The sequence below is a fragment of the Equus przewalskii genome, chromosome 3, assembly GCF_037783145.1.
Source record: "Equus przewalskii isolate Varuska chromosome 3, EquPr2, whole genome shotgun sequence".
Taxonomy (NCBI): domain Eukaryota; kingdom Metazoa; phylum Chordata; class Mammalia; order Perissodactyla; family Equidae; genus Equus; species Equus przewalskii.
Genome location: NC_091833.1, coordinates 62,294,667 through 62,321,821, shown reverse-complemented (window position 1 = coordinate 62,321,821; position 27,155 = coordinate 62,294,667). Strand labels below are relative to the sequence as shown.

General features: G+C 33.4%; 1 protein-coding gene across 9 annotated transcripts in view; it reads right to left on the bottom strand.

Moving 5' to 3' along the window:
• Nucleotides 1-27,155, bottom strand: part of ANKRD17 (ankyrin repeat domain 17) — a 165,329-nt gene that overhangs the window by 52,964 nt on the left and 85,210 nt on the right. For 5 of the 9 annotated variants that reach the window (XM_070614670.1, XM_070614676.1, XM_070614673.1 and 2 more), the window contains 13 exons: nt 26,420-26,567; nt 26,024-26,171; nt 24,562-24,795; nt 21,598-21,692; nt 19,451-19,688; nt 17,640-17,831; nt 17,150-17,259; nt 15,195-15,282; nt 13,602-13,729; nt 13,218-13,361; nt 12,705-12,807; nt 10,522-11,274; nt 6,098-6,246 (listed from right to left, as the gene is read on the bottom strand). In XM_070614670.1, coding sequence (XP_070470771.1) covers nt 6,098-6,246; nt 10,522-11,274; nt 12,705-12,807; nt 13,218-13,361; nt 13,602-13,729; nt 15,195-15,282; nt 17,150-17,259; nt 17,640-17,831; nt 19,451-19,688; nt 21,598-21,692; nt 24,562-24,795; nt 26,024-26,171; nt 26,420-26,567 — 2,530 coding nt within the window. The remainder of the gene's footprint in view (nt 1-6,097; nt 6,247-10,521; nt 11,275-12,704; nt 12,808-13,217; nt 13,362-13,601; nt 13,730-15,194; nt 15,283-17,149; nt 17,260-17,639; nt 17,832-19,450; nt 19,689-21,597; nt 21,693-24,561; nt 24,796-26,023; nt 26,172-26,419; nt 26,568-27,155) is intronic. The other 4 variants (XM_070614671.1, XM_008526444.2, XM_070614674.1 and 1 more) reach the window with 2 other exon arrangements.

The window sequence follows — 27,155 nt, the reverse complement described above, 5'->3', positions numbered from 1 at the left end:
TACATTTCTGGAAGGTGAACATGTCTTATTCATGTTTGCATTCTCCACCTCTAAGTGATGCTTTGCCTAGGAAATAATAAATGATAGTTAAGTTGAATGAATGACAATAGCTGTAAAGGGTCACAGAGTCAAAGATTATTACTAACAAAACAAAGGACTATATATATGAAATGTTTATTGTGTTTTAATATTCATATATTATTTATATTTATAATACTTATTATAGTTATATCATAAATACAAAAAGACATATTCTCCCAGAAGGTCAATAACTCTAAAAACCAAACTTCATTATAAAAAAATGAATAACAAGAGACAAAAGGCAAAATCGATAGTCAAGAAATAAGAAAAAGCCTACTAGTCAGTGATGAAGAGGGAGACCGCAAAAAGAAGCTGGCAGAGAGCAGAGCTACTGACTGCAGAGATCAGGGATGGCCACAAGGGAGAGATGCACCAACTACAACAATGGAGAAGGACATGAATACTTAAATGAGTGACAGCTCTGACTGTGTTATAGTATTTGATCTTCATTTCAGGTTTATAGGGAAGGATTTACATATGATTTCAGAGAAAAGGAGACAAGGGCTCAGAGAAATAACCCTCTGTGGTCACACAAGCTAATAACCAGTAAGGACCGGCTCAAAAACTAAGAGGATCTTGGATAATAAAATCCTGCTTTTCCCATTACATCACGGAGGGGCCCTAGGACACAGCCAAATGAGGGCAACATGTTAAGTGTCTTATGTGCTCTCTATGTTAGTGTATAGACAATCAGTACAAGAGTCAACTTTATGATGAAGAGTCAATTTTATGATGAAGTTCGTGCGGTTTCTAAGTCTTCCAGAGGTTAAAGAGTAATTTAGGAAGTGGTGCCAATCTCAAATAGAGAATGAAGACGCAAACAAAATTTGAAAAAGAGAAGCATGGAAAATTTTAGTGGATCAGTAAAATACTGGTTTTCAACATTATAAAACATCAGTTCAACTGACATTATGAAGCACCTTTTATATTCAAAGTACTCTGCTAGGTACTCTATGATTGACAAAGATAAGTAAATACAGTCCCTGCTCACTAGGAGCTTACTTTTACTATTCAGGGCAAATTTAGGTTCAAACTATGAGAGAAATATTAACAATGTATTATGCGAGTTGAAGAAAAAAATATTTAAAGCTGAGAAAGGAGGACTGACCAAATTCCTGGGGGAACTTAAGAGTGGGTAACTTCATTGTATTTCTGGATTAAGGAGAAACTAAAACAACCAATATTTTATGACAATCTTTGTAAGACAGTAATGAAAGAATTTACAGATTCTGAAGTGAGGCTTCTACCCCCCCCGCCCCAAATACTCATCTACACAATCTCCAGATGGTAAGAAATATTAACCTTGTTTGCAATATATCAAAACACAAATTAACTGAAGTAGAAGTTTGGGTTAAAATTAACAATGATTGACAAGGTACAGAAAAAAATAAGGTGTTTTGAATATTGCTAATCAAGGAAATAATAATAATAAAGATGACTTTCTGGAAGGCAAAGTACCACTAAAATCATGTTATTGGTTAACAAGTCACATTCTTTGTCATATATCTAAGAGAAACCTGAAAAGGAGAAAGATGTCCAGCTTTGTTAAAAGCTCATCCAGGTTTACATTCTAAAGAAAATATCCATTTAGCCCAAGATACCATAAAATATACAATTCCATACTACAATAGATGTTGTTATGATGACTCTACCTTATTAAGAAATGATAAAATATATTTAAATATAAAAATATTCTCTGAGTTATCAACAGGACTATCCAATTATGTAAGAGTGAAAAACAAGAAAGAATCATAAGATAGATGCAATATCAAAGGAAAAGGCAGCTTTTAATGAGCTGCAATGAGGGTAAAAAACATACCTGAACTGTTTGTAAAAAAGGAAGTGTATCTATTAACTACATCTAAAGTTATTAAATTACTTTGAAAACCACTAGGACTTAAAGGGCTGAACTTTTTAAAACTTCCATAACCTTCAACAATCCCAAACATCTCATTCTCTAACCATGTCAAGGGTCATATATAAGATTAAAAAGGATAACACTTTGGGGTACTCAATAAACAAGAACAGTCAGTAAAACAGTAAATAACCTGCTTAAAACAGTTCATATAAAGTAGAATGCACGAATTTAAGCAGAATGCTTTAATGGCAGCATATTACATATCACTATTAACTCATTTTTCCTGGTATCCTTAATTTCCCTTGTTAAATCATTGTGACCAAACTGTTCTCTGTATTGCAAAACCAACATGAAAAGAGAAAAATATCCAAATGATGTTTATACCATTAAAGGCAAAACATAATTTTACATACTTTACAGTTTCAGTCTTGATATATAAGTTAAATTTAATGTTTACCCTCCCTTAAAAGATAATAGTGGATATATGTTAATTACTAAAAACTGGAAAAAAGGCAAAACTGCAGAAGGAAGTATTTATTTTTCTCATTTTTGAAGATGTACTTGAATAAGTTATTCCAAGTTTAAGAATAAAAATGACAAGCAGTTCAGAAATATACAAAAAACAAGAGATAAGAAAAAGGGAGGGAGGCTGGAACACAAGTTTTTACAACTCATGAACAGAACACAATTGGTTCTTTCTCACTTTTAGGGACTATTAGAGTTAATCAAAATTTCATACAATAAAATACAGAAAATATTTAATGAATTCAGTAGTATTCAACCGAGTTACTGTTTCATATAAATCCAGTGGTTCTTAAAAATCTCTACCTGATTCCTAATTTCTATATCTAGAGTATGCAGGTCTAAGTTTTGTTATACCACTCGAGAAAAATAAAAATAAAGATTAGAATTATGCTATCAAAAAGCATGGTAAAATAGTCGCAAATAATTCCTTCAAACGATCATATACTGATGTTTCTTAAAATAAATTTTGATAACAGGACAATATGTGGTATTAATCTTAAAAGTTTTGAAATTATCCAGACAAACTTGATTCACTAAAATTGCCAAATGAGAGATGGACAGTCTGTGGCACACACTTGCAAACCAAAGATGATTTCTAGTTATATAACATTAGATTTGAGGAACCTTACAAAGAACACAAACTTTTATCTTCAGCATTCTTTAGGGTCCAGAAATTAAACATGATTTTTGCTACTCCTTGTTAAAACTATTAGTTCCTAACTATAATGATCAATTAAAGGAGTTTAAAGTAGGACCATTTTAAGAACCATTAGCATTTTAAAAAGGAGACATACATAGAAGCTTTAAAAAAATTAACGTTTCTTTTGTTCTTCCTTAAATTAAGATTTGATGTAAACATGAGGTGTGGCCAAGGAGACAAGCTGAAAAGATGCAAAGATGAGAAACATGTGGATCCTTTACCATCTATGTGGCGGGCCCATTTTCTATAATCTAATTTACCAGGTTAATATACAGTCATGTGTCGCTTAACAAAGGGGATACGTTCTGAAAAAGACATCGTTAGTCAATTTCTTTATTGTGTGAACAGCATAGAGTGTACTTATACAAACCTATGTGGTATAACATACTACAAACACTAGGCTATATGGTACTAATCTTATGGGACTACCATCATATATATAGTCCATCACTGACCGAAACATAATGCGGCACATGACTGTAATTCAAATGTTCAAAAATTTGAAAAAGAGGCAGCATAGTGCAGTGGTTAAGAGCACAGGTTCTAGAGGCAGAGTGCCAGAGTTGTTTGAAAGCTGGCTCCATCATAAATTAGCAGTTGGGCAAGGTAGTTAGTATCTCTAACTAAAAAGTTCCACTTTTCTCACCTGTAAAATGGGAATAACAACAGTACCTACTTGATGGGGTTCTCATAAAGATTAAGTTAAAAAACTTAGTACCTATAAAGTGTTAAGAATGTACATGCCAAAATTTGTTAAATAAACAAATGAAAGATCCAATTATTAGAGAATGCTTGATATTTCAAAACAGGAAGAAACCTGGTATTAATTTTTTCATCCTATCACTTATCTGTTATGGCACAGTACTGTCACACCTAAACCAAGATATCCACTATGTAAAATCACATGGAATTTTTATTTTAGAATCTAGAAAAAACTTCAGATGGATTGAGTACAAAAGAATATTTATTTTTACTTTTTAAAGTACCTGCTTGGTTTCATAAAAACTAGTAAATTTTTTAAAACATCAAAAATTAATGAAAAAAATGGTAAACGATTATTTCCAAATATTTATTTTGTATTATGCTTCCCAAAGCAGAAACTTTCTAATGTCTAACTAAGCAATTACAGTAAACTCCATGAAAAGTAATGTAACCCAGGTTAGGCTAACCCAACTGAAAAACCTTAATGTAGAGACCAGGAAAAGAAGGAGATTTTTAGAGTGACAGTCAATCTTTCTACAGAAGCATGTCTACTACATTTAAAATGTAAGTTTCTTCTTTAATTAAAAAAATTTTTTGTAAATATTTCCATATAAATTCTCAGAAGTTAATTTATAATAGAGTGATGGTTGATTGATTGAGTTAGGTATAGTCAGGTAAGATTTCACCATCACCATAATAATTTCAAATTCAATAAAATCATGACCACACTTGGAGAAACTTTTTCTGTGGCTGTTTTATTAAAAAGCATTTTTAAAAAGAAACCCTTTGATATTTTGGTGAAGTTTTTACTTTGCTCATGGATCAATTCTTGATCCCATAAAAACTAGAAAATATGCTTTTGGTTAAAACATAACAGCCTTAGAGCAAAAAAGATTGGAGGAAACAATGCAAATTCAATACCAAGTTCAATCCAATTTTACAATGCTATCAATATTAAATGTAAACCATTGCAATTCATCAAATGAATCCCTCATAAAAAGGCTATACAGTATGATAGTTAAGAAGAGTGCCTTTGAAGTCAAACCAACTTAAGCTTTGACTCCCAGCCACACCACTTCTTAGTTTACTGAAACGATTATAAGGAAAATGCTTAATCTCTGTCTTAGCCTCAATTTATTCATCAGAGAAATGGATATTTAAGAGTAGCTACTTTATATGTGGTCTGTAGATTAGATAATTCCTTTAAAATAGTCCCTGACAATTTTTAGTCCTCAAAAAAAAAGCACATATAAATCGATAAACATTTGGGAAGAAAGTAAGAAGAGAAATGAAATTTCTTTTTCACAGTATTACCAAGAAACATTTTAATGAAAAGGAGGCTTTACTTTCCAATAGGTTAAGAGTACACGCCCTTAATAGTCCAACATACACACACTCACACACCTCCTGAAATTCAGGTTTATAAAGAACTGATCATTTGCAAAACTACAAGTTATATAATGTACACCACCACCCTCACCCTTGTCCCCATGATTCTCCAGTATTAATCAAAATACAAAACTAAATAAACTACAAACATTTCTCAGTCCTGAAGAAGGCCATATACCCCTAACCTCATTCAGCAGTCTTCTAAGCTAGGATTCTTGGTGTTTCTTCAGGGCAAAACACAAACTATCCTTTTCTCTCCAACCTCACTTGGCCCTGAGATTTCATGGTAAACTAATTTTTTTTTTAAATTGTTATGTTTTATTGTTTTTGGTTTTTTTTACTTAACAGTGTTACAGACACTACATCTTTCAGTCAGCAAGATTAGAATTTTTGCTATAAATGCAATTGAGTATATATGATATATAAATGGAAGAATCTTTTCTTTTACATGTAATCTATTATGATTTTTAAAGCATATCTTCTAATGTAAGATTAGAAGAAAATACACACTCATCTTAAATAAGTTAATTCTTTCTATATTCTCTTTCAAACTAAAGTTTTTAAAAAGATTATCTGATGACCTTGGAAACCAGACCATCAAATAATTATCCATAATAATCTGTATTTGGTACTTTATTTTTTAAAATGTGGATTCTGTTGCAAGGCTCTCCTCCAGCAGCAGGTAAGGAAAGGCAAAAAGGTGGATTCTAATTTATTTATAACTGCTGCTCAGCTCTTTGCCTGGAGACAAAGCAGTCTGAGATGATTTAAATCACTGATTAATGTTTTTAATGATGATATAATTCCAGTTAAAAACCATCACTCCTGAACTTGGAGCTTACCTGTGCATCAATATCAATGGCAGGGTAGATAGGAAGCATGGCTGAAGGAGAGATGATAGGACTTGGAGTTGGAGTCTGAGGTTGGGAAATGGAAGCAGCGATACTGTGGGTAGGAGTGTTTGACATTGCAGATGCTCTTCCACTGACTGCTGTTGAACAAAATAACTGCACTTAATATGGATGAAACGTTGTTAGGTAACAGTAAGAAATAATTATTAAAAAATAAAGAATTTTTAAAGCAAAATGTACACAGGTAGACCCATTTTCCTGGTTATTTCTGACTTTGGACAACAGTCCAAAATTATAATGTTTATTGAGAGTAACCGATTTTCTAAATAATAATCCATCTGAAAAACAAATTCCCCTCTTACGGCATGTAATCATAAAAGCTTAATTTAAAAAATAACCTTGAAAGAAAAATATTTTTTACAAATTAAAATTAAATATAAATGGAGACTTGTCCATTATATCTTCTTAATCAGAAAAGGAACAAAAGGCAAAATAGTCAAGTTCAGAAGGAGGAAAACGTGATTTTTACCTGCCGATTTCAAACTTCACAGTCTAGAACTAATAAAAATAACATCACTGTTTGGGGAGACGTCTCTATCCAATCACTTAAAACACCTCCTACTGTTTCACTAACTACAGACAGGGGGATAATAATATTCTGAATTGTAGTCCTCAGTACAACAGCATAGTCAAATATAAAAACCTGATCCTCACACAGAAATATAATTTCTCACATGCAGAATTATTCTGAGGGGGGTAAAATGCCCACCAATCAATCCAGCAATCACACTGACTTGTAAGGACAAAATTAAAAGATTAGAGTAGAAATAAATGTATGCACACAATCATCCTTCAAACATAGATTATTGTTAGTTCTTCTAAGTATAATTTTGCCATGATATTATTTTCACCAAAATCTGCAAATCTAAGAAGGGGCTATAACTAGGTCAGTACGAGGTGGAGGAACTCCAAAGGCGGTGGCAGTTGAGGGTACTTTATAAATTCCCTCACCAACTCACTTCTGGAGTTGATATGTGAACATCAATCCTTTTTCCCCCCTATTAAAAATGCTATAGTACTAATCTGGGCATTAATCTTTGTTCAACAGTAGTGTGGATATGTGTTACCAACGTAGTTATCAACTACATCACACAGAAAACAATCATGATTCACAACTGCATCTGAAACCAGGCAAAAGAGATTACCATCCTGCCAAGAACAAAACTGAAATCGACCTTATTTAACAATTATAAATATGGTTGTCAATTAAGAAATCTATTTTACATAAAATCCTTAGTTCAGGCACAAACATACACTATACATTATAGCAACACACATTCTATAATTATACATTTTTAAGTCCACTTAAAAGCCAAAGGAAAAACAAAGGAGGAAACAAAACAAAACAAAAAACAAAACACTGTTTGAATCCTTATGGATCCAGACTGATAGAAAAAGGTATGTACTAACGTATTAAACTGATCATCTAAATCACCTTGATACTGTTACTCCATATTGATAGTTTTATAGCTTAAGGAAAAAAAAAAAATCAAGATAATTTAAATGTACATATTTTAAGTATAAATTTCAAAACCAGATAAAATCTATGGCTCTTAAGATAGATTCTCCTTTGATTGGACTGATTTTCACAAATGAAAACGCTAAGTATAAAAATTAGCTTAAACAGAATGAACATCAATCTGTCCAAAGTACTGATTTTTATTTCATGATATACTAAACAAAAAAATCTAAGTTTTATTGTTAAATGACTAAATTATAACTTACATTTCAACTGGAATAAGTTCTTTTCAAGAACATACTAAAATTAATTCTCTTACTTTTGGTCAAATTGGTTCTTCTTATCACCTCATTTAAAAGGAGATAGGAAAAATCAATTCCCTCATTTCATTTCCATTGGGGTAACTGTGAAATTGGTTTACTAAAACTAAGTAACTGCCTGTCACTCAGTCATTCTCTACCGTTAAAAGTAACAATTGTAAATATGTAGGTACCTGAAGGAACTCTGGTACAGATCTTTATATGTGGGACTTCATTTTAGGGTTAGATTTTAGAGAGGAGAACCATATGCTCAGAAAAGTTTTAACATCAGGCAAGGAAAGAGGGAACTTGAAAACACAGCAAAGGCAAGGTGGTAAGAGTGGTTAATGAGGGAACTGATTTTACTTTGCTAAGTATGGAGAACAGGGAATACAGAAGACTGGCCAGCAAGTATCAGAGAAAAAGAGACGGAACCTTCTAAGAGCAGTCTAATAAATGGGGACTAAGAATTAAAGAGTAGAGGTTACAGTGAAGGAAGGAAGACCGAGCCTAATGAGGTTGTAAGATATTAAACAACCCTAAGAAAGACATGGAAATGGTCATCGGTCAACTGAAAGAACAGTACCACCATAGAAGAAGTTTAAAGAAAGGTTATGGAAGCGAGTGCATGAATCTCTCTCTGTTTCTGCACGGTGACAGGGACGAACTGCAGTAGGTAGCTGGATGTTTTTAATTCAGTTTCCTTTTGGTCATCTCTCCTCTCCCCACATAAATGAGCATAATAAAGAGGCAACGTATTTTATAATGACAAGTATTTGTCATACTTCCTGAAAAGTTATGTGCTTTTTAAAAATTTTTATGTGAATACACCTGGAAAACATAGGCAGAATTTAATCGTTTTTGTTTGGTAAACAAATCAACAGAAAAACTACTTTACAAACCTCTGATAATTCTGGTAAGCATAAAAATTGTACAATTGGCAAATTGTTGATAACTATGCCCAAGAACTTCAGGTAAACTCTCACAGCATGTCAAAAAATTTGTAAATATTCATTGGTATGGAATGTCCATTCTCCATTTAACTGGATAAAAAAACCACTTAACTCTATACCATTCTTTGGTAGTTCAATTGACACAGAAAGAACACCATTATGATCCAGATTATTGGTCATGGAAGTAATACAAAATTTGGAACTTTTGGCTACTGTGCTGCAATTTTTATAAGATATCTAATATCTTAAAAATTATATTGCAAATTATAATAACCAGCTAATGGTGATTAGCAGTAATTGCCAAATGTATAGAAAAATTTTATACTTATCAATATAAGAATGTTTACAGTTCTTACGAATGATTAATAGTATTTTTTCCAAGGTAGTTACTGTACCCTCTAGGATCAGCAGAGACTTCATTCCACATATGACTGTTGAGGTGATACCAAAAGAGGACTGGGAAACTTCAGAGCAATTTGTAAGTATAAAATCTGTCTCCTTAGCTGGTTTCTTAGTTTCTGAATGTTAGCCTAATATTTCAACAGTACAAAATTTAGTTTTCTTTTATTCCTTTAAAAGGTGAAAGTTAAATTTGGTATAATCTCATCATAATATGTAATGCTACTAAAACATAGTTTCAAAATGAGAGAAATTTAATCATCTTTTAAGCACAGACCAAAGAATTAAACAAGGGGAAGAAGAGAGTAGATGAAAATTATCAAAATTCAACTATTTATTTCCATTGTCTTTCCTTTTTCCTTCCTTTTCAAATTTTTTTTCTTTTTTTATATGAAGAAAATGATCCTTCTCAGTATAACATTCTATGGTTTATGATCCTGTAAAATCTCATTCTATTACTTTGTTACAGAACTCACAAAAAATAAGTACCCCAAACTAGAACCAATAAAAAATAACCTTCCAAAGTATTTCTTCTTGCCAATGAAACTAATTATAATGGAATAAAATTTCTCTGGCTACACATTGAAAGATATATCATTTACGATACTATCAGGGGACCACACCTTCCCATAATACAATTAGAAAGAGACTACATAATAACATTCACAGGGGATAAAAATACTGACATACAGTATAATCAAACCCTATTTGATTTGGTACTTTATTATTGTTCTAAAAGTGTTTATGTTTTTTGCTGTTTTTTTTTTAAATATCCATCAGGTTTGAAGTCTGATCCATTAGGATATAAAGTATTTCTGTTCACAAATAAGCTTCCTGAAGTGTCCTAATAGTTTTGCACTTCAACTTCTATCAATTTCCCAGTTTATTAGTGTGAACACAGAAGCAAAAAAGCCAAAATTCAATCTTAACATTCTGAACTTAAAGAGAAAAAACAAAAACAAAAACAAAAAAATCAAACATCAACCCCATTACTGAAAAACCTAGATTCCCAGCCTACCCAGCTAAGCTAGAAAGTTTCAGTCACTTGTATTGAACGAGCTAATCTTTAATTTGACCTGTATCCATCTGAGAACTTCTGAGACTGAACTAATATTTCTAAAGATATACATGGGTCAAGAGTCCAAAAATAGTTCTCAAGTTGGGTAACGGCAAAAAATTCTGGCACACTCTTACTCTCCTTAAGCAAATCATATTTGATACCTGCTCATAACAATATAAACCCACCTGCCATGATGTCATCCAGCGTGTCATTGAGGGTCTGAGCAGGGCTGGCTACCATTAACCCTTGTTGTGTTTCTGTCAGAATTCCTTGCCCCAGCCCTGCCAACTGTGCTTGGCCCAGTACTGGCTGTCCAACTATCACTCCTTGCAGTTCTGTAAGATTTGCGATGGACCCTGGAGGCAAGGGACCTGCCGCCAGAGGCAAAGCTTGAGGCATGGCCAGAGGCTGGATTGGTGCAAAACCCATCTGAGCAGCAGTCTGCTGGGGTTCATCTTTAAGCAAAACAGGATCCACTTGCTGTAACCGTGCATAGTCTCCCTCGGAAAGCTGTTCTCCAACCCCAACAGGAGTTAGTAGTCCCAGATGTTGGCAAGACTGTTGCTGCTGCTGCTGAAGTTGAATTCTTTGAGCTTTAACCTCTAGATACTGCTTTTTTAGCTGCTGCTGAGTTTTCAGTTGTAGTTCTCGTTCTACTTTCTGTAGTTCCTCCAAAATCTTTTGTTTCTTCTGAATTTGTTCCTCCCTTGTTTTGTTCAGCTCCTCGATCTTCTCCTTGGTAAGTTGGTCAGCATGAGCCAGTTCCAAGGACTGCAGCTGTGCATTCTTTTCTATGGCTTCTTTTATCCTCTGTTCCAGTTCTGTTAACTTTCCCTGAGCCTCTTCTACAATGCTCTCTGGAGACTGATTGGTGATGTAACCCTGTACATCCTGGCTGTTTGCTGGCAAATGGCTGCTGGACTTTTGTTTAGAAGCAGCTGTGTGAAAAAGAAACCCCCTCAGAAGTGCACATGAATGGCATCCTCATTACAGAGTTACTGTTGGGAGGTTTAGTGCCAACAGTTATGCACCAAGTTATCATATCCACAGAAGGTGAAAATGCACTGTTAAGCAGTTAAAAACAAATCCACCTTCGTCAACATAAATATAAAATGTATGTATTTTATGTGCATAGAGTAATCTTTGGGAAATTAATTTCAGAACGTTTTAAATATCACACGGCTAAAATTAGGCAATAGATGGATGAAGGTTTGTGATATCTATGTGGTGCAATTTAAGTAAAATCTAAGACTGTGTGGATACTCCATCTGGTCAAAAAGATGTAAAAACTTATAAGAACAGAAAAATAATGCTAAATTATTAAGATGTAGGGAAAACTCAGACCTCTAAGTCAAGGTTTTTCCACATTTAATAGTCTGTGCCCTTTAAACATACACACATACACACAAAGAGTGCCCAAACCACTGAGAAATACCAGGCAATTAAAATCCAACTAAAATATATGTCTTTGTTGGGGCCTAGCATCTTCAAGACTGATAAAGACATGATATAAATTCACATATTCACACAGCTACCTGGCCAGTAGAGAACTGAGATTCAGTTTCCCTGGAAGAAAAGATGCTGGACTACGCCATCCACTGTATCTTCTGACAGCCAGGTGAATAAACAGTTCTGGCTACAGGTATAGCAATCAGTTGTTTGCTATATCAATTGAAAATGGTGCCAAGGCTCTATATTGGTAGTAGTGATTGAAAAGAGCTGGTAGAAATACTTAGTATTCTTGGTGGTAAAATAATACAGGTAGCCGAAAACCAAAAAATTAAAACTGCATTGGTTCTTCAGGCAAACTTTTTAAAAACAAAAACTGATTCAAACTGGTAGCTATAATATTTTGGGATATAACTTATGAACATACATGGTGTAACATCCACAAGTCAATTATGGACCTCAGAATTCTAGAGAAACAAACAAGCAGATCTGAAGTAACTTTGAACTACTGGGGGAGAAAAGGTAATCCAGATATAAAATCTATATTAAACCCGTTATTCTGAAATAAATTTTAACTTTTAATTAATTTACAAAAATGTCAGCCAACTATACCCAGCCTAACATTTTAACATAAACATGAATGACTAGTTATTAGAGGAAATCATGAATAATCAGAATTGCATCAAAGATGAGCATCTGAATTTCTCTGCTAATACTTCTAATTCTAGCACAAATTAGTGCTGTTAACTACTTCTTTCCCAATAACATGCTATTTTCATTTGTAAAAAAATCTTTAATTATGCCAACTTAGTAAAATTCATTTCTTGTAAAAAAATAACTTTAAATGGCTAGTTTTTCTGTAATCTTATCATTTTTACTGGAGAAGATGTAAGAAACAGTCTTTAGAAGTTTAACTGACCTTTATTCCTGATGGGAAGAGTAGTGGCAACATTGGCAGGTGGTTTGTCAGGCTCCTGTGGTGGAACAACCATGGGCAGTGCTTGAACTGGTACACGAGGAGCCTAAGACAAAAGAAACATTATATTTCTGCTTTCCCTACACACTACATTAAATAATATGCTTTAAATGAAGAACAAATTACAGAGACTAACTCAAAATATTTTTAATACGGCATGAATCTCAGACAATGATATATTTACTTAAAATACGTTGGTACCCAATTATTTTTCATGACACTTTTTTAATGGACTTTGAATTCAAATTGTTATTCTGACCATAAGAAAGCAAAGCAAAATAATATCAATCTAGAATTGAATATTAAACCAGATGTTCATTAACCATATCAAGTACATATCTTTAAAAAGAACAACGTGTTATAACAAAAAATCACCAATCTAGTTTAAACTGACACCATGAGCAAAAAGGGGATAAAGAAGATATGATATAAAATGCTTTTAGTTTTGAATCTTACCCTATTTAAATCATGGGATGGGGGGGTTAACTGAGTGACATCTGGTGGAGGGGCTGAAAGCAAGTTATTCGGATAGTCCAAAAGATAGCAAACAACACTTGTATGGCCACCTTTTGCTGCTTCTATCAACATAGTCGAGCCATCCTAAAAGAGAGGATGTGGAATGGGAAAAAATTTTAAATAAGTTAATTAACAGAACCATTAAGGAAGATAAAGCCATAGGCCCCAGACACATTAAAATCTTAAGTTTACTCTAATAAGAGAGACGAAAATGAATACCCTTAGAATGCCATCTATAAATAGAACTTTTGTAGATGATATTTTGTAATGTCAAAGAATGAAGAATTAATTCACAATGCTATCTGAAACATTTGAGTCACATACTTTTAAACGATGAGTAGGATCTGCCCCATGAGCCAGGAGTAGTTCCACCACTGCCAGATGACCCCCTGCACAAGCCAGGGACAGTACAGTATGATCATTATTAGCTGTGGTTCTATTCACATTTGCTCCTAAAACAGACAAGGCATGGAAAATCATGTTAAGAGATTGTCATTTCTTAAATTACAGTAAACTTCAAAATCATAAAGAGTAGAAAAACAGTATAATGAACCTCCCCCCCAATACACATTACCCAGTTTCAACGATTATAAACACATGGTCAATCTCATTTTACATATACCCACATCAGTTTTCTCCTCCCATCTTGAATTATTCTAAAGCAAATCCTAGACAAACATGATATAATTTTGTTCATAAATATTTCAGTAGGTATCATTAAAAGAAAAGGATAAAAGTATATCTTACTCCTAATGTAATCACTGCTTCAAAAAAGCAGAATATGAAATTTTATCTATATTTTAAGTTCTTCAGTAGAAAAGACGACTAAAAACTAAAACAAAAAATAAACCACGCTGCCCTCTACGGGGTAAATATGTAGAGAATTAACAAGGAATAGAAAGTAATGGTGCTATCTTTTTTCATTGGAAAATATTTGAAACTGAAAACAGGTATATTTCCCCCTCAATATGAATTCATCCCTGATTTAGAGCATTGTGCTAGACAATGTGGGAAATTAAAAAAAAATAGCAGGAAGAAAGTGGAATCAGATTCATTAAAATTAACCATAGAAGAGAGAGGATAGTGATTATGCAAATAATCCCATTCTTGAGAACACTATAGTATAAACATACGTCACAAGTTAAGCATGTATTCAAATTGCTTAAAATAATTTGACCACTAAGCTATTTCTGATTTATTTTCTTTACCTACAAAATTACAAACAAGAGATCTTTAGTATTTCTGGTAGGAGAGAAATGGCATACATTGCCTTTTTAATTGTTTATGGCCTATATAGTCTTTCTTTTATCAATGTTGAATCAAAAGTAAAATCTTCAATCTCCTATACTTAAGATGATGAAATCTGCATGAAAAACTGTTTCAACTTGAACTTACATAGTAGACACTTAAGAAATAATTCAAAAGAATAATTTAAAGTAATAACATACTTTTGTCATTAAGGTTTTTGGTATTCAAAGTAGAATTACTGACCATGAATGAAAATCCTTCATGTATTTTGGCATATTTGTCACATTTCAATTTTGAACATTTTTTGTGCTATATTTATGACCCCCCTCTCTATATTTTACAAAGAAGGAAATTTGGGCCCCAGGAAATATAAAGTAGAAAAGTGACTTGTCCTCTAGTTACTCAGTGGCATCGACTTCATAAAAATCCTAGTTTCAAGATATATTATTACATGAACAGAACAGACTTTAAGTTATTTAAACCCCTGAAAGTTTTTCATAGAGAATTTCTTCTTTATAGGATGTTTATCAACTACCCACTCACAAAATCTCAGTAGAATCACCCTACCACATGATATCCAAAAATTGTACTTTACTCCTCAATCTCTAAATATCCAAGGGCAGAGGATACACACTTTTGGGGGAAAACTACTGCTTTACACAAACCTACCTTTACTAATTAAGAACTGAACTGTACAAACATGACCAGCTCTTGCAGCTTTCATTAAAGGAGTTCTTCCACCTTCAGATTCATGCTCCTGTTTAAAAAACACAGACTTAATTGATATTTAACTGCTAGTGAACAATTATTTTTGCCATAAAAATCAAAAAGGAAAAGAATTGGACTAATTTATGAATCTAAGTATATTAAATATCATGCTTTGAAATAAATTAAGAAATATATTTTTAAATTAAAAAAAATCTCAAATTAGAAACATGTTCTACTGAAATAATTTAAGAACTGAATCCATCTGTGTAATTTTTCCTTCTCTCTCTACACAAAGGATTGTGGAACTTGAGACAGTGAATGGCACTCTAGCACAGCCCTCTCTAAATAATCAACATTATTAGTATTATCCTTATCTACTCCAAGTGATGTTCCTTTCGTAAGTTTGCATCCTACCTGTATGAATTTCTTTAAGTACATCACTCCCTCGCCTTATAGACTTCCCATCATCTCTATTTTACCTTACATAAAAACAACAAGGTCTAGTGATAATTTAAATATCGCTAAAACCATCAGTTATAAGATATTACTAGAGATTTCTGGATCTCAAAATGATGGAGAATCTACTGCATTCTTGTGATTGCTGGGTAATTGAGAACACTATTGGGGAAATTTTCAGATCTTAGAATATAAAGGTTTGAGAAAAAATACCTTTTATAAAGCATTATATATACTGTTTAACATTCACATCTGATGAATAACTTTTGATTTTTCTCTTAAGCTATACACTAGGTTGTTCTAATTGCAATTAACTAAGCAAGATTACATTGCTGTATGTTTCAAAGCCACTGTGGTCAACAGTGGAAGTACAGTTCCTAAGCTTCAAGCTCAAAATCTAATTAGGAAAAAATACGCACAAAACTAACTAGAATATAATGTGTGTAAAAAGCGCTTCAAGAGTTATACCAACAAATCAGAGCTGAAAGAGACCACAATAGTAATCTAATTCAATCCTCTCCTTTCATAAATGAGAAAAGAGAAGTTAAATAACTATCAAGTTTACAAAACTAATGAATAGAGGTGCCTGTTTCTGCCTGCATGTGAACTTCTGTCATAAACTATGAAATTCTACAGGAAAATACATTTGCTTATTGATCTCAGTTCCATGAACATATAGGTACTTACATTTTAACTAAAACCTACCTTTTCACGTCTCACCTCTACTCCCTCACAGGCTAAACTGGAAGACTATTTTCCCCATATACACTTGCTTTTATGCTTCCCTGTGTCTCAGGCTGTACTCATACTATTTCTTCCCACTGGAATACCTCTTTGTCACGGCATTGCCATAGCTACCTTCCTAAACCTTACCCAGTCTAAAATATAACATCTTACATGACGTCTTCACCTCTTTCGAGCTTCTTTATTTTCTGTACTTTCCCTATGACATCTCTTTATAATCTACCTTATAATGACCTCACTATTTCATCCTTCAAATACTAAAAGTTATTTAAAGGGAAATATTATGTATTAAATACCTACCTTTTTCAACTCCTTTATTATTTAATAGTGCTCTAAACAATGTAGGCACAATTTATTTCCTAAGCTACAGTGAAAAGCCTCTAAGCTATGTTTGACTTTTTGTACAATATCAGAAAAGCTTCCAAAAATAGGTAAGTACCTAAGAGAAAATTAATTTGTACTAATATATCTAATACAAAGTTTTCCATCTTTTGTGGGGGACAAGGGCTACTAGACTGGACAGTTCTGCTAACAAAGAAAATAATATGGACACCAAACAATGTAGGAAAAAAAATGTGACTAAATGAGATAAAGAATGGCAAAAAGGTCAACATAAAATTAGAAGAAATATCCTTTGTCTACAATATCCATAGAATTTTAAAATAATTTCTTGTCTTAGTTTTAAATATTAGGATTTAAAAAGTGATACAGCTTACCAGATCTGCTCCTGCCTGAAGTAAGACATCTGCTACATCAGTATGACCGTTTTCACAGGCATATGTTAGTGCTGTATCCCCTGTTGCTGTTGTTGCATGAACATTAGCTCCTGTAGTAGTGTTAAACAACATACAGACTTAATAAAAGAATCATAAGACATAAATGATGGACATAGAAATTTCTTCTAGATAAGCCATATTTCCTCAAATTAGACAAAATAGCCTTATCCATTTCTAGAAATAGGGAATATTGTCAGCATCTTTAAAAGGAAAAGAGAAAAAAAAAATTAGAAATAGATTACCGCTTGAAATTAAAGCTGCTGATACTTCAAACAGCAATAAGGTAAATTATTCAGAATAGACATGAAAGTTTACCACATTTTTTAACACAAATTCAGTGTATCATATCAGAAAAAGATTATTTGCATTATCAGCATTTTTACTTAAAAAAATCATGTCAAAATCTTCTCCCAAATGCAAAAATGCCTACCTGCAGCTAATAAGTATTTAACTAACTCCAAATGACCCTCTTGAGCAGCTTCCATTAAAGGGGTAGAACACCCTAGTTCTATATCAGCTCCCGCCTTAATCAGAAAGTCTGCCACTTCCAGAAAGCCTCCACAGCAAGCCAGAGTCAAGGCAGTTTCTTGAGTTTCTTCTGTCTGTGCATTGATATTTGCTCCTAAAATAAAGATTCTAATTATTTAAAGAAAGTCATTAACTTATTCCAGAGATAAGCAAAATACAATTGTTTCCTAATAAACTATACTTAAAAAATGAATGCTTAGATTATTTATTAAATAATAAAGTGCCTCTCCCTTACCCTGTTAGGCACTTAAAAATAAAGAAAACTATCAAAACCACATCCATCAGTCCATATTTGATGTACACAGCTGGAGTAAGATTTATTCAGCCAGATGGTACAAGTCAGGTGATAAAGGACTTAGAAAAATAAACTATATTCCCTCATTATAAAGATTCAAAAATAAGGATGATAAAGACGTTGATAATGATGATAATAATAGCTAACATTTAATACACTACTACCATTTGCCAGGCAATATTGACAGCATTTTACATGTTGTTATTAGCTCCACTTTACAGCTAAGGAAATTGAGATTAACCAACTTGCCCAAGGTCACAACATTATCATCATCACTACTACCACCATCACCATACCTAACACTTAACAGGCACTATGTGACAAACAGGGTCCCAAAAGCTTTAAACACACATAGCAACTCTCACAACTCTACAGATGGCAAAATTTAGGCACAGAGGGTTACAAACGTGCCTAAAGTTACAAAATTGGCAAGCAATGGAGCTGTGATTCAAACCTAAGAAATCTGCTCCAAAACCAGTGCTTTTAAAATTCAGTCAATATTCTCTCTCAATAAACAAATTTTTTTAAAATGTGCCATTCCTCTTAAATTTGTCTAAACAAAACGTTTACCCTAAAAGAGAGAGAAAAATAGGCTACAAATATGGATAGAGATGGGAGATTACTTCTAAACTTAAGGTATCTTAATACAGTAAAGTAGCTGTTTCACTTTTCCCAAAAGAGAACTCCACTGTATACTGAGCTCCCTGACAGCTTCTTAAATGTGCATTTTTTTTTTTTAAGATTGGCACCTGAGCTAACAACTGCTGCCAATCTTTTTTTTTCCTGCTTTTTCTCCCCAAATCCTCCCAGTACATAGTTGCATTTTTTTTTTTTTAAGGTGTGGGTCCTTCTAGTTGTGGCATGTGGGACGCTGCCTCAGCATGGCCTGATGAGTGGTGTCATGTCCACTCCCAGAATCCGAAACAGTGAAACCCTGAGCCACCAAAGTGCAGTGTGTGAACTTAACCACTCGGCCATGGGGCTGGCCCCTAAATGTGCATTCTTATCAAGTTAGTCCTTATGGCAGAATTTCCCACACTGTTTCATGAAAAACAGATATATCAAATATTTATCCCGGTATTCTGCCCCAAGAGAATTGTCTTAATATACTAGCTTGAGAAATGTTGAATCTCATATATACCCCATACAACCTACAAGCCTAACCCAACCCCAGTTCTCTCTGTTTTTATTCACACAGTACGTGATGGTTCTGAAAGCTCTATATTAAAGAAGTCTACTTTGATGTTGTTTAGCACAGTATGGGAGCCATTTTCAAAGCAAACACTTTATCATTAGTTTTTGTGACAACATCTCATTACAAATCTCCTAGAAAGATGAAATATTGAAATTCAATCTTATAGAACTATAATCTTACATATTACACATTTGTGTGTTAGTGTCTTGATCAGTATGGTTACCTTGGCCTAGAAGTAATGCCACCATTTCTTCATGTCCTTCACGAGCTGCTTCCATCAATGGTGTATAACCTTCATCATTGACCTCCTCCAGGCTAGCTCCTCTTTCAATAAGTAAAGCTGCAAGTTCCACATGCCCACCACATGCAGCCAAAGTCAATGGTGACTCAAATGAATCAGCAGGCATGTTCACTTGGGCACCACTGTCAAGAAGTAACCTAGCTACTTCAACATGGCCATCCTAATTACAATGCAATTAAAAAAATTAAATCAGCACCATTAAAAAAAATATGAAAACTTCTCAATTACTAGACAATGACGTTTACTGGTCTCCATTCAAATAAGAATTAATAAATCTATATTTAACAGTTGAGAAGGCAAGTATTTATTAAGATTTATCTATATTTTTTAGTATATAATAGGAAATAGAGATTGAGGATATGAAACATGTAACAAAATGATAACTTCAATCAAGAAGCTTACTAACCACCAGGAAAAAAAAAGCAAGTACATGAAACAAGAGACCTCTGAGATAACATCAATACTGCATGGTATAAGCTTAAATGCTAAAAGGATAAAGTTTAGAAAGGGAAAGTAGGATTTCTGTAGAAACCTTAAGAAAAGCAAACTTTTGATTAGGTAGAAAAAGAAAAAGACAATAGTTTTGGAGGAGTAGGGGAATTGTGCATGATATGTTAGGGGAAGAGGAACACAATATGTACACGGTAGTTCCTGTCTTGTTTAACACTTAAATGCCAGTGAAAATTAAGAAAAAGAAAAAGAAGTTCTCTCATTATTTTCTGTCTCCTTTACTGGTCTCCCTTTCCCACAGCTTCCCTAACTATTGGCAACTCCAAGGCTCTCTTTTCCCCTCTTTTTTTCCTTTGATATACTTTTTCCTTCTGTGTATTACCTCACAGACATTTCATCATTTTCTGAACATGCCATGCCAATGTTGCCTCCATGCATGCCATATTAAACCACGTTTAATGTCTTTATTACCACAATTACTCTGCTGTTCCTTCAATTCAGAATTTTCTTCCTCCATAGCCAACTCCCACATTTCCTTTAAAGTCCAGTTTAAAACTTCAATCTCTTAGCCTCCAAATCTCTGGCCTCTACTATCTTTCATCGACTTACGACACTTCCAGTGGATGCTGGTTAGGTCCAAAGAATATTCCATTTTAATTTCTTAATTTACATATAGGTTGTTTCCCTAGTGAGGGTGGCAAGGATGTGTTAAGTTCTGTATCATGGGGATATTACTGATGTGTTTTACACACATTATATCTCATTTAATCCTCACAACAACCCCAGAGAAAGATATTGTCCTCATATTAACAGATGATGAATTCGATATCTTCAAAGAAAACTTATGTTTGTTCAAAAGAATAACATACTAAAGCAAACAGTGGCATGGTAATAAGAAAAACAAAGATAACTCAAGTCTTAAATGGCTACCTAAAATTTTTTTAAATTACTAATTAAAATTAACATACTTTCAATAATCATTCTCTGAAAGGAAGTTGAGAAAAGAAACCAAATTCATTTGGGGCCTTTTTCTGTCTTTGGCATGCTTTTCTCATAAATTTGTCTATAATGTTACTCCGATCCATTTCTATGCCACAAATCACACACTGAGATACAGACCCATCCCCAAGTATAAACACTTAAAAGAGTTCTTAAAAAAGGAATTCAGGGCTCATGAAAGACCACAATAGAGGAGGAATTTTGTAACACAAATAATACTGTAATTTCAAATTTTTCATAAACTAAATTATTGGTTTGATGAACATGTTATTCTTAACATTATGTATATACTCTGTGGATTATATTCTCCTTTTATATTCTCGATCAACCTTTTAAAAAGTCACTTCTTGTGTCAACTACATAAAACCAGTATAGTTATATGAGGCTAAGAAAATGAAAGTAGTGCTGTAAAGTTTCAGAAAGCACCTCTAATAGAAGTTAATGTTGTACAACTGGCTCTGAAAACTATTGATAATTCAGTTAGCTGAGGTTCTGCTCCACACTAAGTCTATAATAAACAGAATCTTTAAACCCAAGGGAAAGGCACTCATTGGACAGTAATTCTGATCTCTCTACCTAATATATAAGTACATTTCACGTATGTATTTCACCAATCTTACCATGCAAGCCTCCATTAGAGCAGTGTGCATTTCATCTGTTTTATGCTCTTGATCTGCGCCTGCTTCCAAAAGAAACCGCACCATCTCTAGGTGTCCTAAAACAAAAGTGTTTAAGAGTACTTAAAAATACTTTATTATTCCAACAAATATAAGAAAAAATTACAATATTTTGAGAAGTTATATCTAACTTATAGCAATAAATTTATAATATTAAAGTCAGCTACAAGCCACTCTTGTTCAATACACCCCACTGTCCAATACAAATGATATGTGAGCTTTGCCATTCTATTCCTTACCCTGTTGCCCTAGAAACTGTTGCTACTAGAATCCTTGCTGCAGATGAGCAAAGATGCCATTAAAATCCAATACCTCTATATTCCTTCTACAACCTTTTAAGAGTCCAGGAATGCTATAGTTATTTTATTTACACTATGGAATAAATTAGCTTTTGTGAACTAGTAGCCTGGGATGATGATAATTACTGAAGTTATTTCTTATGAGAAAATGTATTTTAAGTTTCAACAACTAACTCATAAACTTTTTAGGAACAACCAGTTTGTAAGTTAGGAACTGCATATATAAAAATATCCTTGAAACAATACCATTTAATTTACATTCATTCATTTATTTAGATATAAACAAACATATGTATATATATACACACATACACATACACTTGTATTTATGTAGTTTCCAATAAACCATATGCTTCAGTTCAGGTAAAGATACCTTATGAGCAGTTACACAGAAAAACTATATTTTAATAAGGACTTCAGATACTATGCAAGAAACAAAAGAAAAATGACTAATTTTTTCCCCCAACTTTATTTACAATGAGCTGCAGTCAATTCTCAATCAAGTGGGACTGAGGGGAAGAAGTGGATGGTAGAATCATAGATAACCAGTTAAAACAAAACTAACTTCAGTGAGTAAGTATAGCACCTGCCATATTTTGTTTTTGCTAACTATCTCCCTCCCTTTCCTCTCTGAAATTCTCCCTTCCCAAAGATCCACAACAATGCTCAGTCTCAGACTGAGTTCTATCCCTTCCCCATCTCCTCCTTGTCAATCTATGTCCTAGGAGACCTCACCAGAAATAGAGGAAACAGAGAGGGTCCATGGATCCTTGGAAGCAGTAGAGATGTTCTCCACCAGCTCAGTTCTACATCCAGCTTCTAATTAAAGCCTGCAAGCCCCAACCTCAGATGCCCCATTTGGAAAGCAGGGTGGGGCTACAAGCAAAGGAGAGAGGGAAGAGTAGTTAAACGTAGCCCCATCTCAGAGTTCCTCTGGCCAGCTGGGACTCAGTAGTAAAATGCAGCCAGTTCCAGGCTCAGAAGTATTTGTGAGAAGAGAGAGGATGCCCCAAGGCTTAATTCCTCTCCTCCCAAAGCAGATCAGCCTCTGCCTAATTACCCAACAACTAGGGAAGTAAAGGACTTCAGCTGTGCTTCCTAACCATCCTTACTCTGAAAATCTGGTAACACCAGATAATCAAGAGCACTTTAGATTGAGCATATTTCCACATTTAACTTAATTTTTAGTTGTTTGTGCGCCTAATCATTATTTTAACCATGTTTTTAAAGGAAATTATTCCAAAAGACCTCACACAACCTTGGCCACTCTGAAATAGAATGAAACAAAACACCAGGGCTAGGACTAGGCTGAGGGATCAAAGTCTTGCGTGCAAAATTTAAGGAAGTATTCATAACAAACTTGGGTAAGTGAAGATTCAGCCATTGAGAGTAAGTGCCTCCTTAAATTTTGTACCCAGCCTTGGAAGAGCATTGTCTCAGGGTCAAGAATTTATCACTTATTTTATGATACACAAACATGGCATAGCTGCAGATGGGATGAAACATTGAACTGAATGGCTATACAGACATAAAACTGTATGAAATTTGCTTTTTTAAAAATTTCCTTAGTTTATTTATAGCCATTTATCTGTCATAAAGGCGGAGTTTGAAAAATGTCTGGCTCTGTGGCTCTCTTTTTAGATCTAGAATCTACAGAATTAATTGAGACCAAGCATCTTTCCACACAACTATCTTGCCTTCCCAAAAGAGAGTATTTTTCTGTATTATCAATATTTTCAGGTTAGCTGATATTTAAAATATCATGCACCTCTTTTATACAGCTACATACAGGTAGGTGTTCTCAACTTCAACCAGCTCTTCCTTCTAAATTTATTAAATGTGTTGATGATACTTTATAATTGCTCTATTGAATTCAAAGTCCCCCCACACCACTTTTTATTTTCCTTTTCATATCTCTCCTTTGTCTTCAATTTTTCTCTCTCCTTCTTGGTATCTCGAGAAATAGCGTTAAGTACCTTCCTGTTAACACATCATTCTGGCTACTTTTATTGTGTTTACTTTTAAAGTTAGAGGCTGAATACTTGGGGATTCAATAGGAATTCTTTTGTGTGAACCAGGCAAAAATTCTGATAATGCAAAATCATTTAAAAGTATAGTGCACATTAAAATTAAATGACTGTTTCTGATAAAACAACAGGATCAATTAAGAGTCATTTTATTGTTGACAATATTTATAATATTAAATTTATATTTTTAAAGTAATATTAAGCTTTTAAACTTCGAAACTTTTAAACACTTTCATTTAACAATTAATTACATACTACACACTATTACGACGTTTTAATTTTACCTTTAATTAAAAAATATTATATAAAGTAATTGTCATTTCATGTGTTTAAAAACTTTGTTTTAAAAAACGTTTTAGGGCCAGCTCTGGTGGCCTAGTGGTTAAGTTCAGTGCACTCAGCTTCAGCAGCCCAGGTTTAGTTCCTGGACACAGACCTACACCACCCATTGTCAGTGGCCATACTGTGGTGGAGGCTCACATACAAAAAGAGGAAGATTGGCAACAGGCTGTAGCTCAGGCAAATCTTCCTCAACAAAAAAAAAAAATTAAAAAATAAAAATAAGACGTTTTATACTGTACCTTTGTAACAAGCTAATGTAAGGGCACTCTCTTTAAATTCATTGGAATGCGTATTAATGCCAGCCCCATTTTCTAGCAGCAATCTGGCTACTTCCACATGTCCAGCACTTCCAGCTTCCATAAGAGGAGTATGACCATTTTCATTATGGTCCTCAATACTAGCACCGGATTCCAAGAGCACCTTTACAACATCTACATAGCCTCCAGCACAAGCATATGTAAGTGCTGTATTGCCTATTTTAATGAAGAAAAACAAACACATTAACATAAAATACCAAAATAAAAGAGTCTAATTTAACATCAAGAAGAAAACTGAAATGGGAGATTATAATCATAATAAATTTAGATAATCTATTTATACATATATATGTATATATATATCATTCCTTTCCTCACTGGATTTCATCTTACTGAAATCAATTCTCTATTCTTTCCATTTAAAATCAGGGTCAAATACATATGAAAAAATCAGATACACATACCACAACTGTAAAGTTATTAAAGAAATGAGCAATTCTGAAACTAACTTTTCAGGTGAGAAAAAGTTATGTTCATTCTAACTTTCATCAGAGAAATGTTTCACAGGCTTTATTTTTTTTGGATTGTAATTATTAATCACATATAGATACACCTCATACCATTCCTTTTAATCATACATATTTGTTTTCACTACAACTTCAAACATCAGTTAACTGATCAAAGTTAAAGTAATTTCAGAAAGAGTCCTTCTTAATGAAAAAAATCTCCCATGTTACAGAAAAAAACAAAACAAAACAAAAAAACCTTCTGGGTAAAATAAGGATTTCTAAAACTCCTTCATATCAGAACCTGTAGACCTTAAAAATTATCTAAAATATTCAATAAATTTGAAAATCTTATATGAAGGAAATGTGTAATATTTTTCATATAATTTCAGAGCTTTTACACAAATCCATCTATGCCCAAGTCTGAAAGAAAACAAAATTAGTTTAGACTAAAGCTATGTCCCTTGTGGGACACACCGTTTTCATATAATACTTTCTTTTTCTAAGTAGTTCATATACTTTCTTTTTGTGTCATGCCACAATTCAGCAACAGTAGGGCAATAACAGACCCAGCTTTTGTTCCACATCCTTCTTGTTCTCCCTATCTTCCCTTCCCTTCTCCCCCCAAAAACAGGAATCCTGGGTTTCAGAACTGTAGCCCACACCTCTCCATTTCCAAGAGGGTGGTCCTTCTAACCGGGCCAGTGTTTAATCTAAAAGAAACTTACAAGGCCAAGTAATCGCCCTCATACACAAAAAAGGAGAAATTTCCTTCAAAATATCTTCTATATACTTTAAACCTAATGCACAGACTTATGCAAACATGTAACACTTATAATAAAAGAACTGCAAAAGTAAAACTAATGATCACTGATGCGAAATAATCATTACCAAAGAGTGTTAATATTTCAAAAAAGTGAAAAAGAAATACGCATAACCTGTTGAAGACTGTGCATTGACATCGGCTTTATGAGCTAGCAGCAACTTCACAATTTTGACATGTCCTCCATTAGCAGCAGCCATTAAAGGTGTAATGTCACCTTTGATTCCCCTATCTTCCACATTTGCATGCATTGCCAACAAAACCTTATGAAAGAAAATGTTTAAAGGATATTAGAAAATGATATTTTCGTCAAAAAGTTTTGAACATATATTTATGTTAACACCTACCTAGTCATACTATAGTAAAAGAGCCAATAAACACAAAATGTATCTAACAAAACTACTTGTTGAAATAAGCTTAATGGTTGAGTTTATTTCTTTACTAAGAAGGCCACACTAAAACAACACAAAACAAAACAAAAAAACATAAGCTTTATTTTGATAATACAAACCTGCGCAAGCTCATAGTATCCAGCAGAACAAGCTAAACAAAGAAGGCTCTCCCCTTCCTCGGTGTGTTCATTTACACTCCGCCCTTCAATGAGTAACTTTCGCACAGCATTTACATCTCCTTCTGAACAGGCTTCTGCCAAACTGCGGCTATTATAATATCAGAACATAAGAATACAAAAAATAACACAGCATGAGTATTGGTTTTTGAGTTTAATTTTGACAGTCACACGAAATAAGAATGATTATTTCAATATGATCCATAACAAGAAGAAAATCGAACATGACTCAGTTCGTTGTGTTTTTTAGTCTACATATAAAAGTCACTACCTTAAAATTACCAACATTACAAAATGTTTTCAGTTACGCAATTGAAAGATAAAGTCCAATTTACTTTAAGTGGAAAAAAAGAAAATTTTAAAACAAAATTTTACAGAAAATCACATGAACAAAATACAGGTTATAATTATGCTTCTTTTTGTTTGGTCACTAGAAAATTTTTATGAAACTTAATAAAAAAGTATTTAATAAAATGGGTAAAACCCATACTAATTATAAAGGCCTAAGTTCTTCAATCAAGTAAAGGGAAATCACTAAGGAAAGTTGTGAGCATGTAGTTTTGACAAACACATGAATAACTGATAAGGAGAGTCTTTTTTTTGAAATATTTATTTATGACATCATGTTTTGGGAAGTCTGAAAAATATCCAGGCAAGGCAAAGGCTGAAGGAAAGTAAA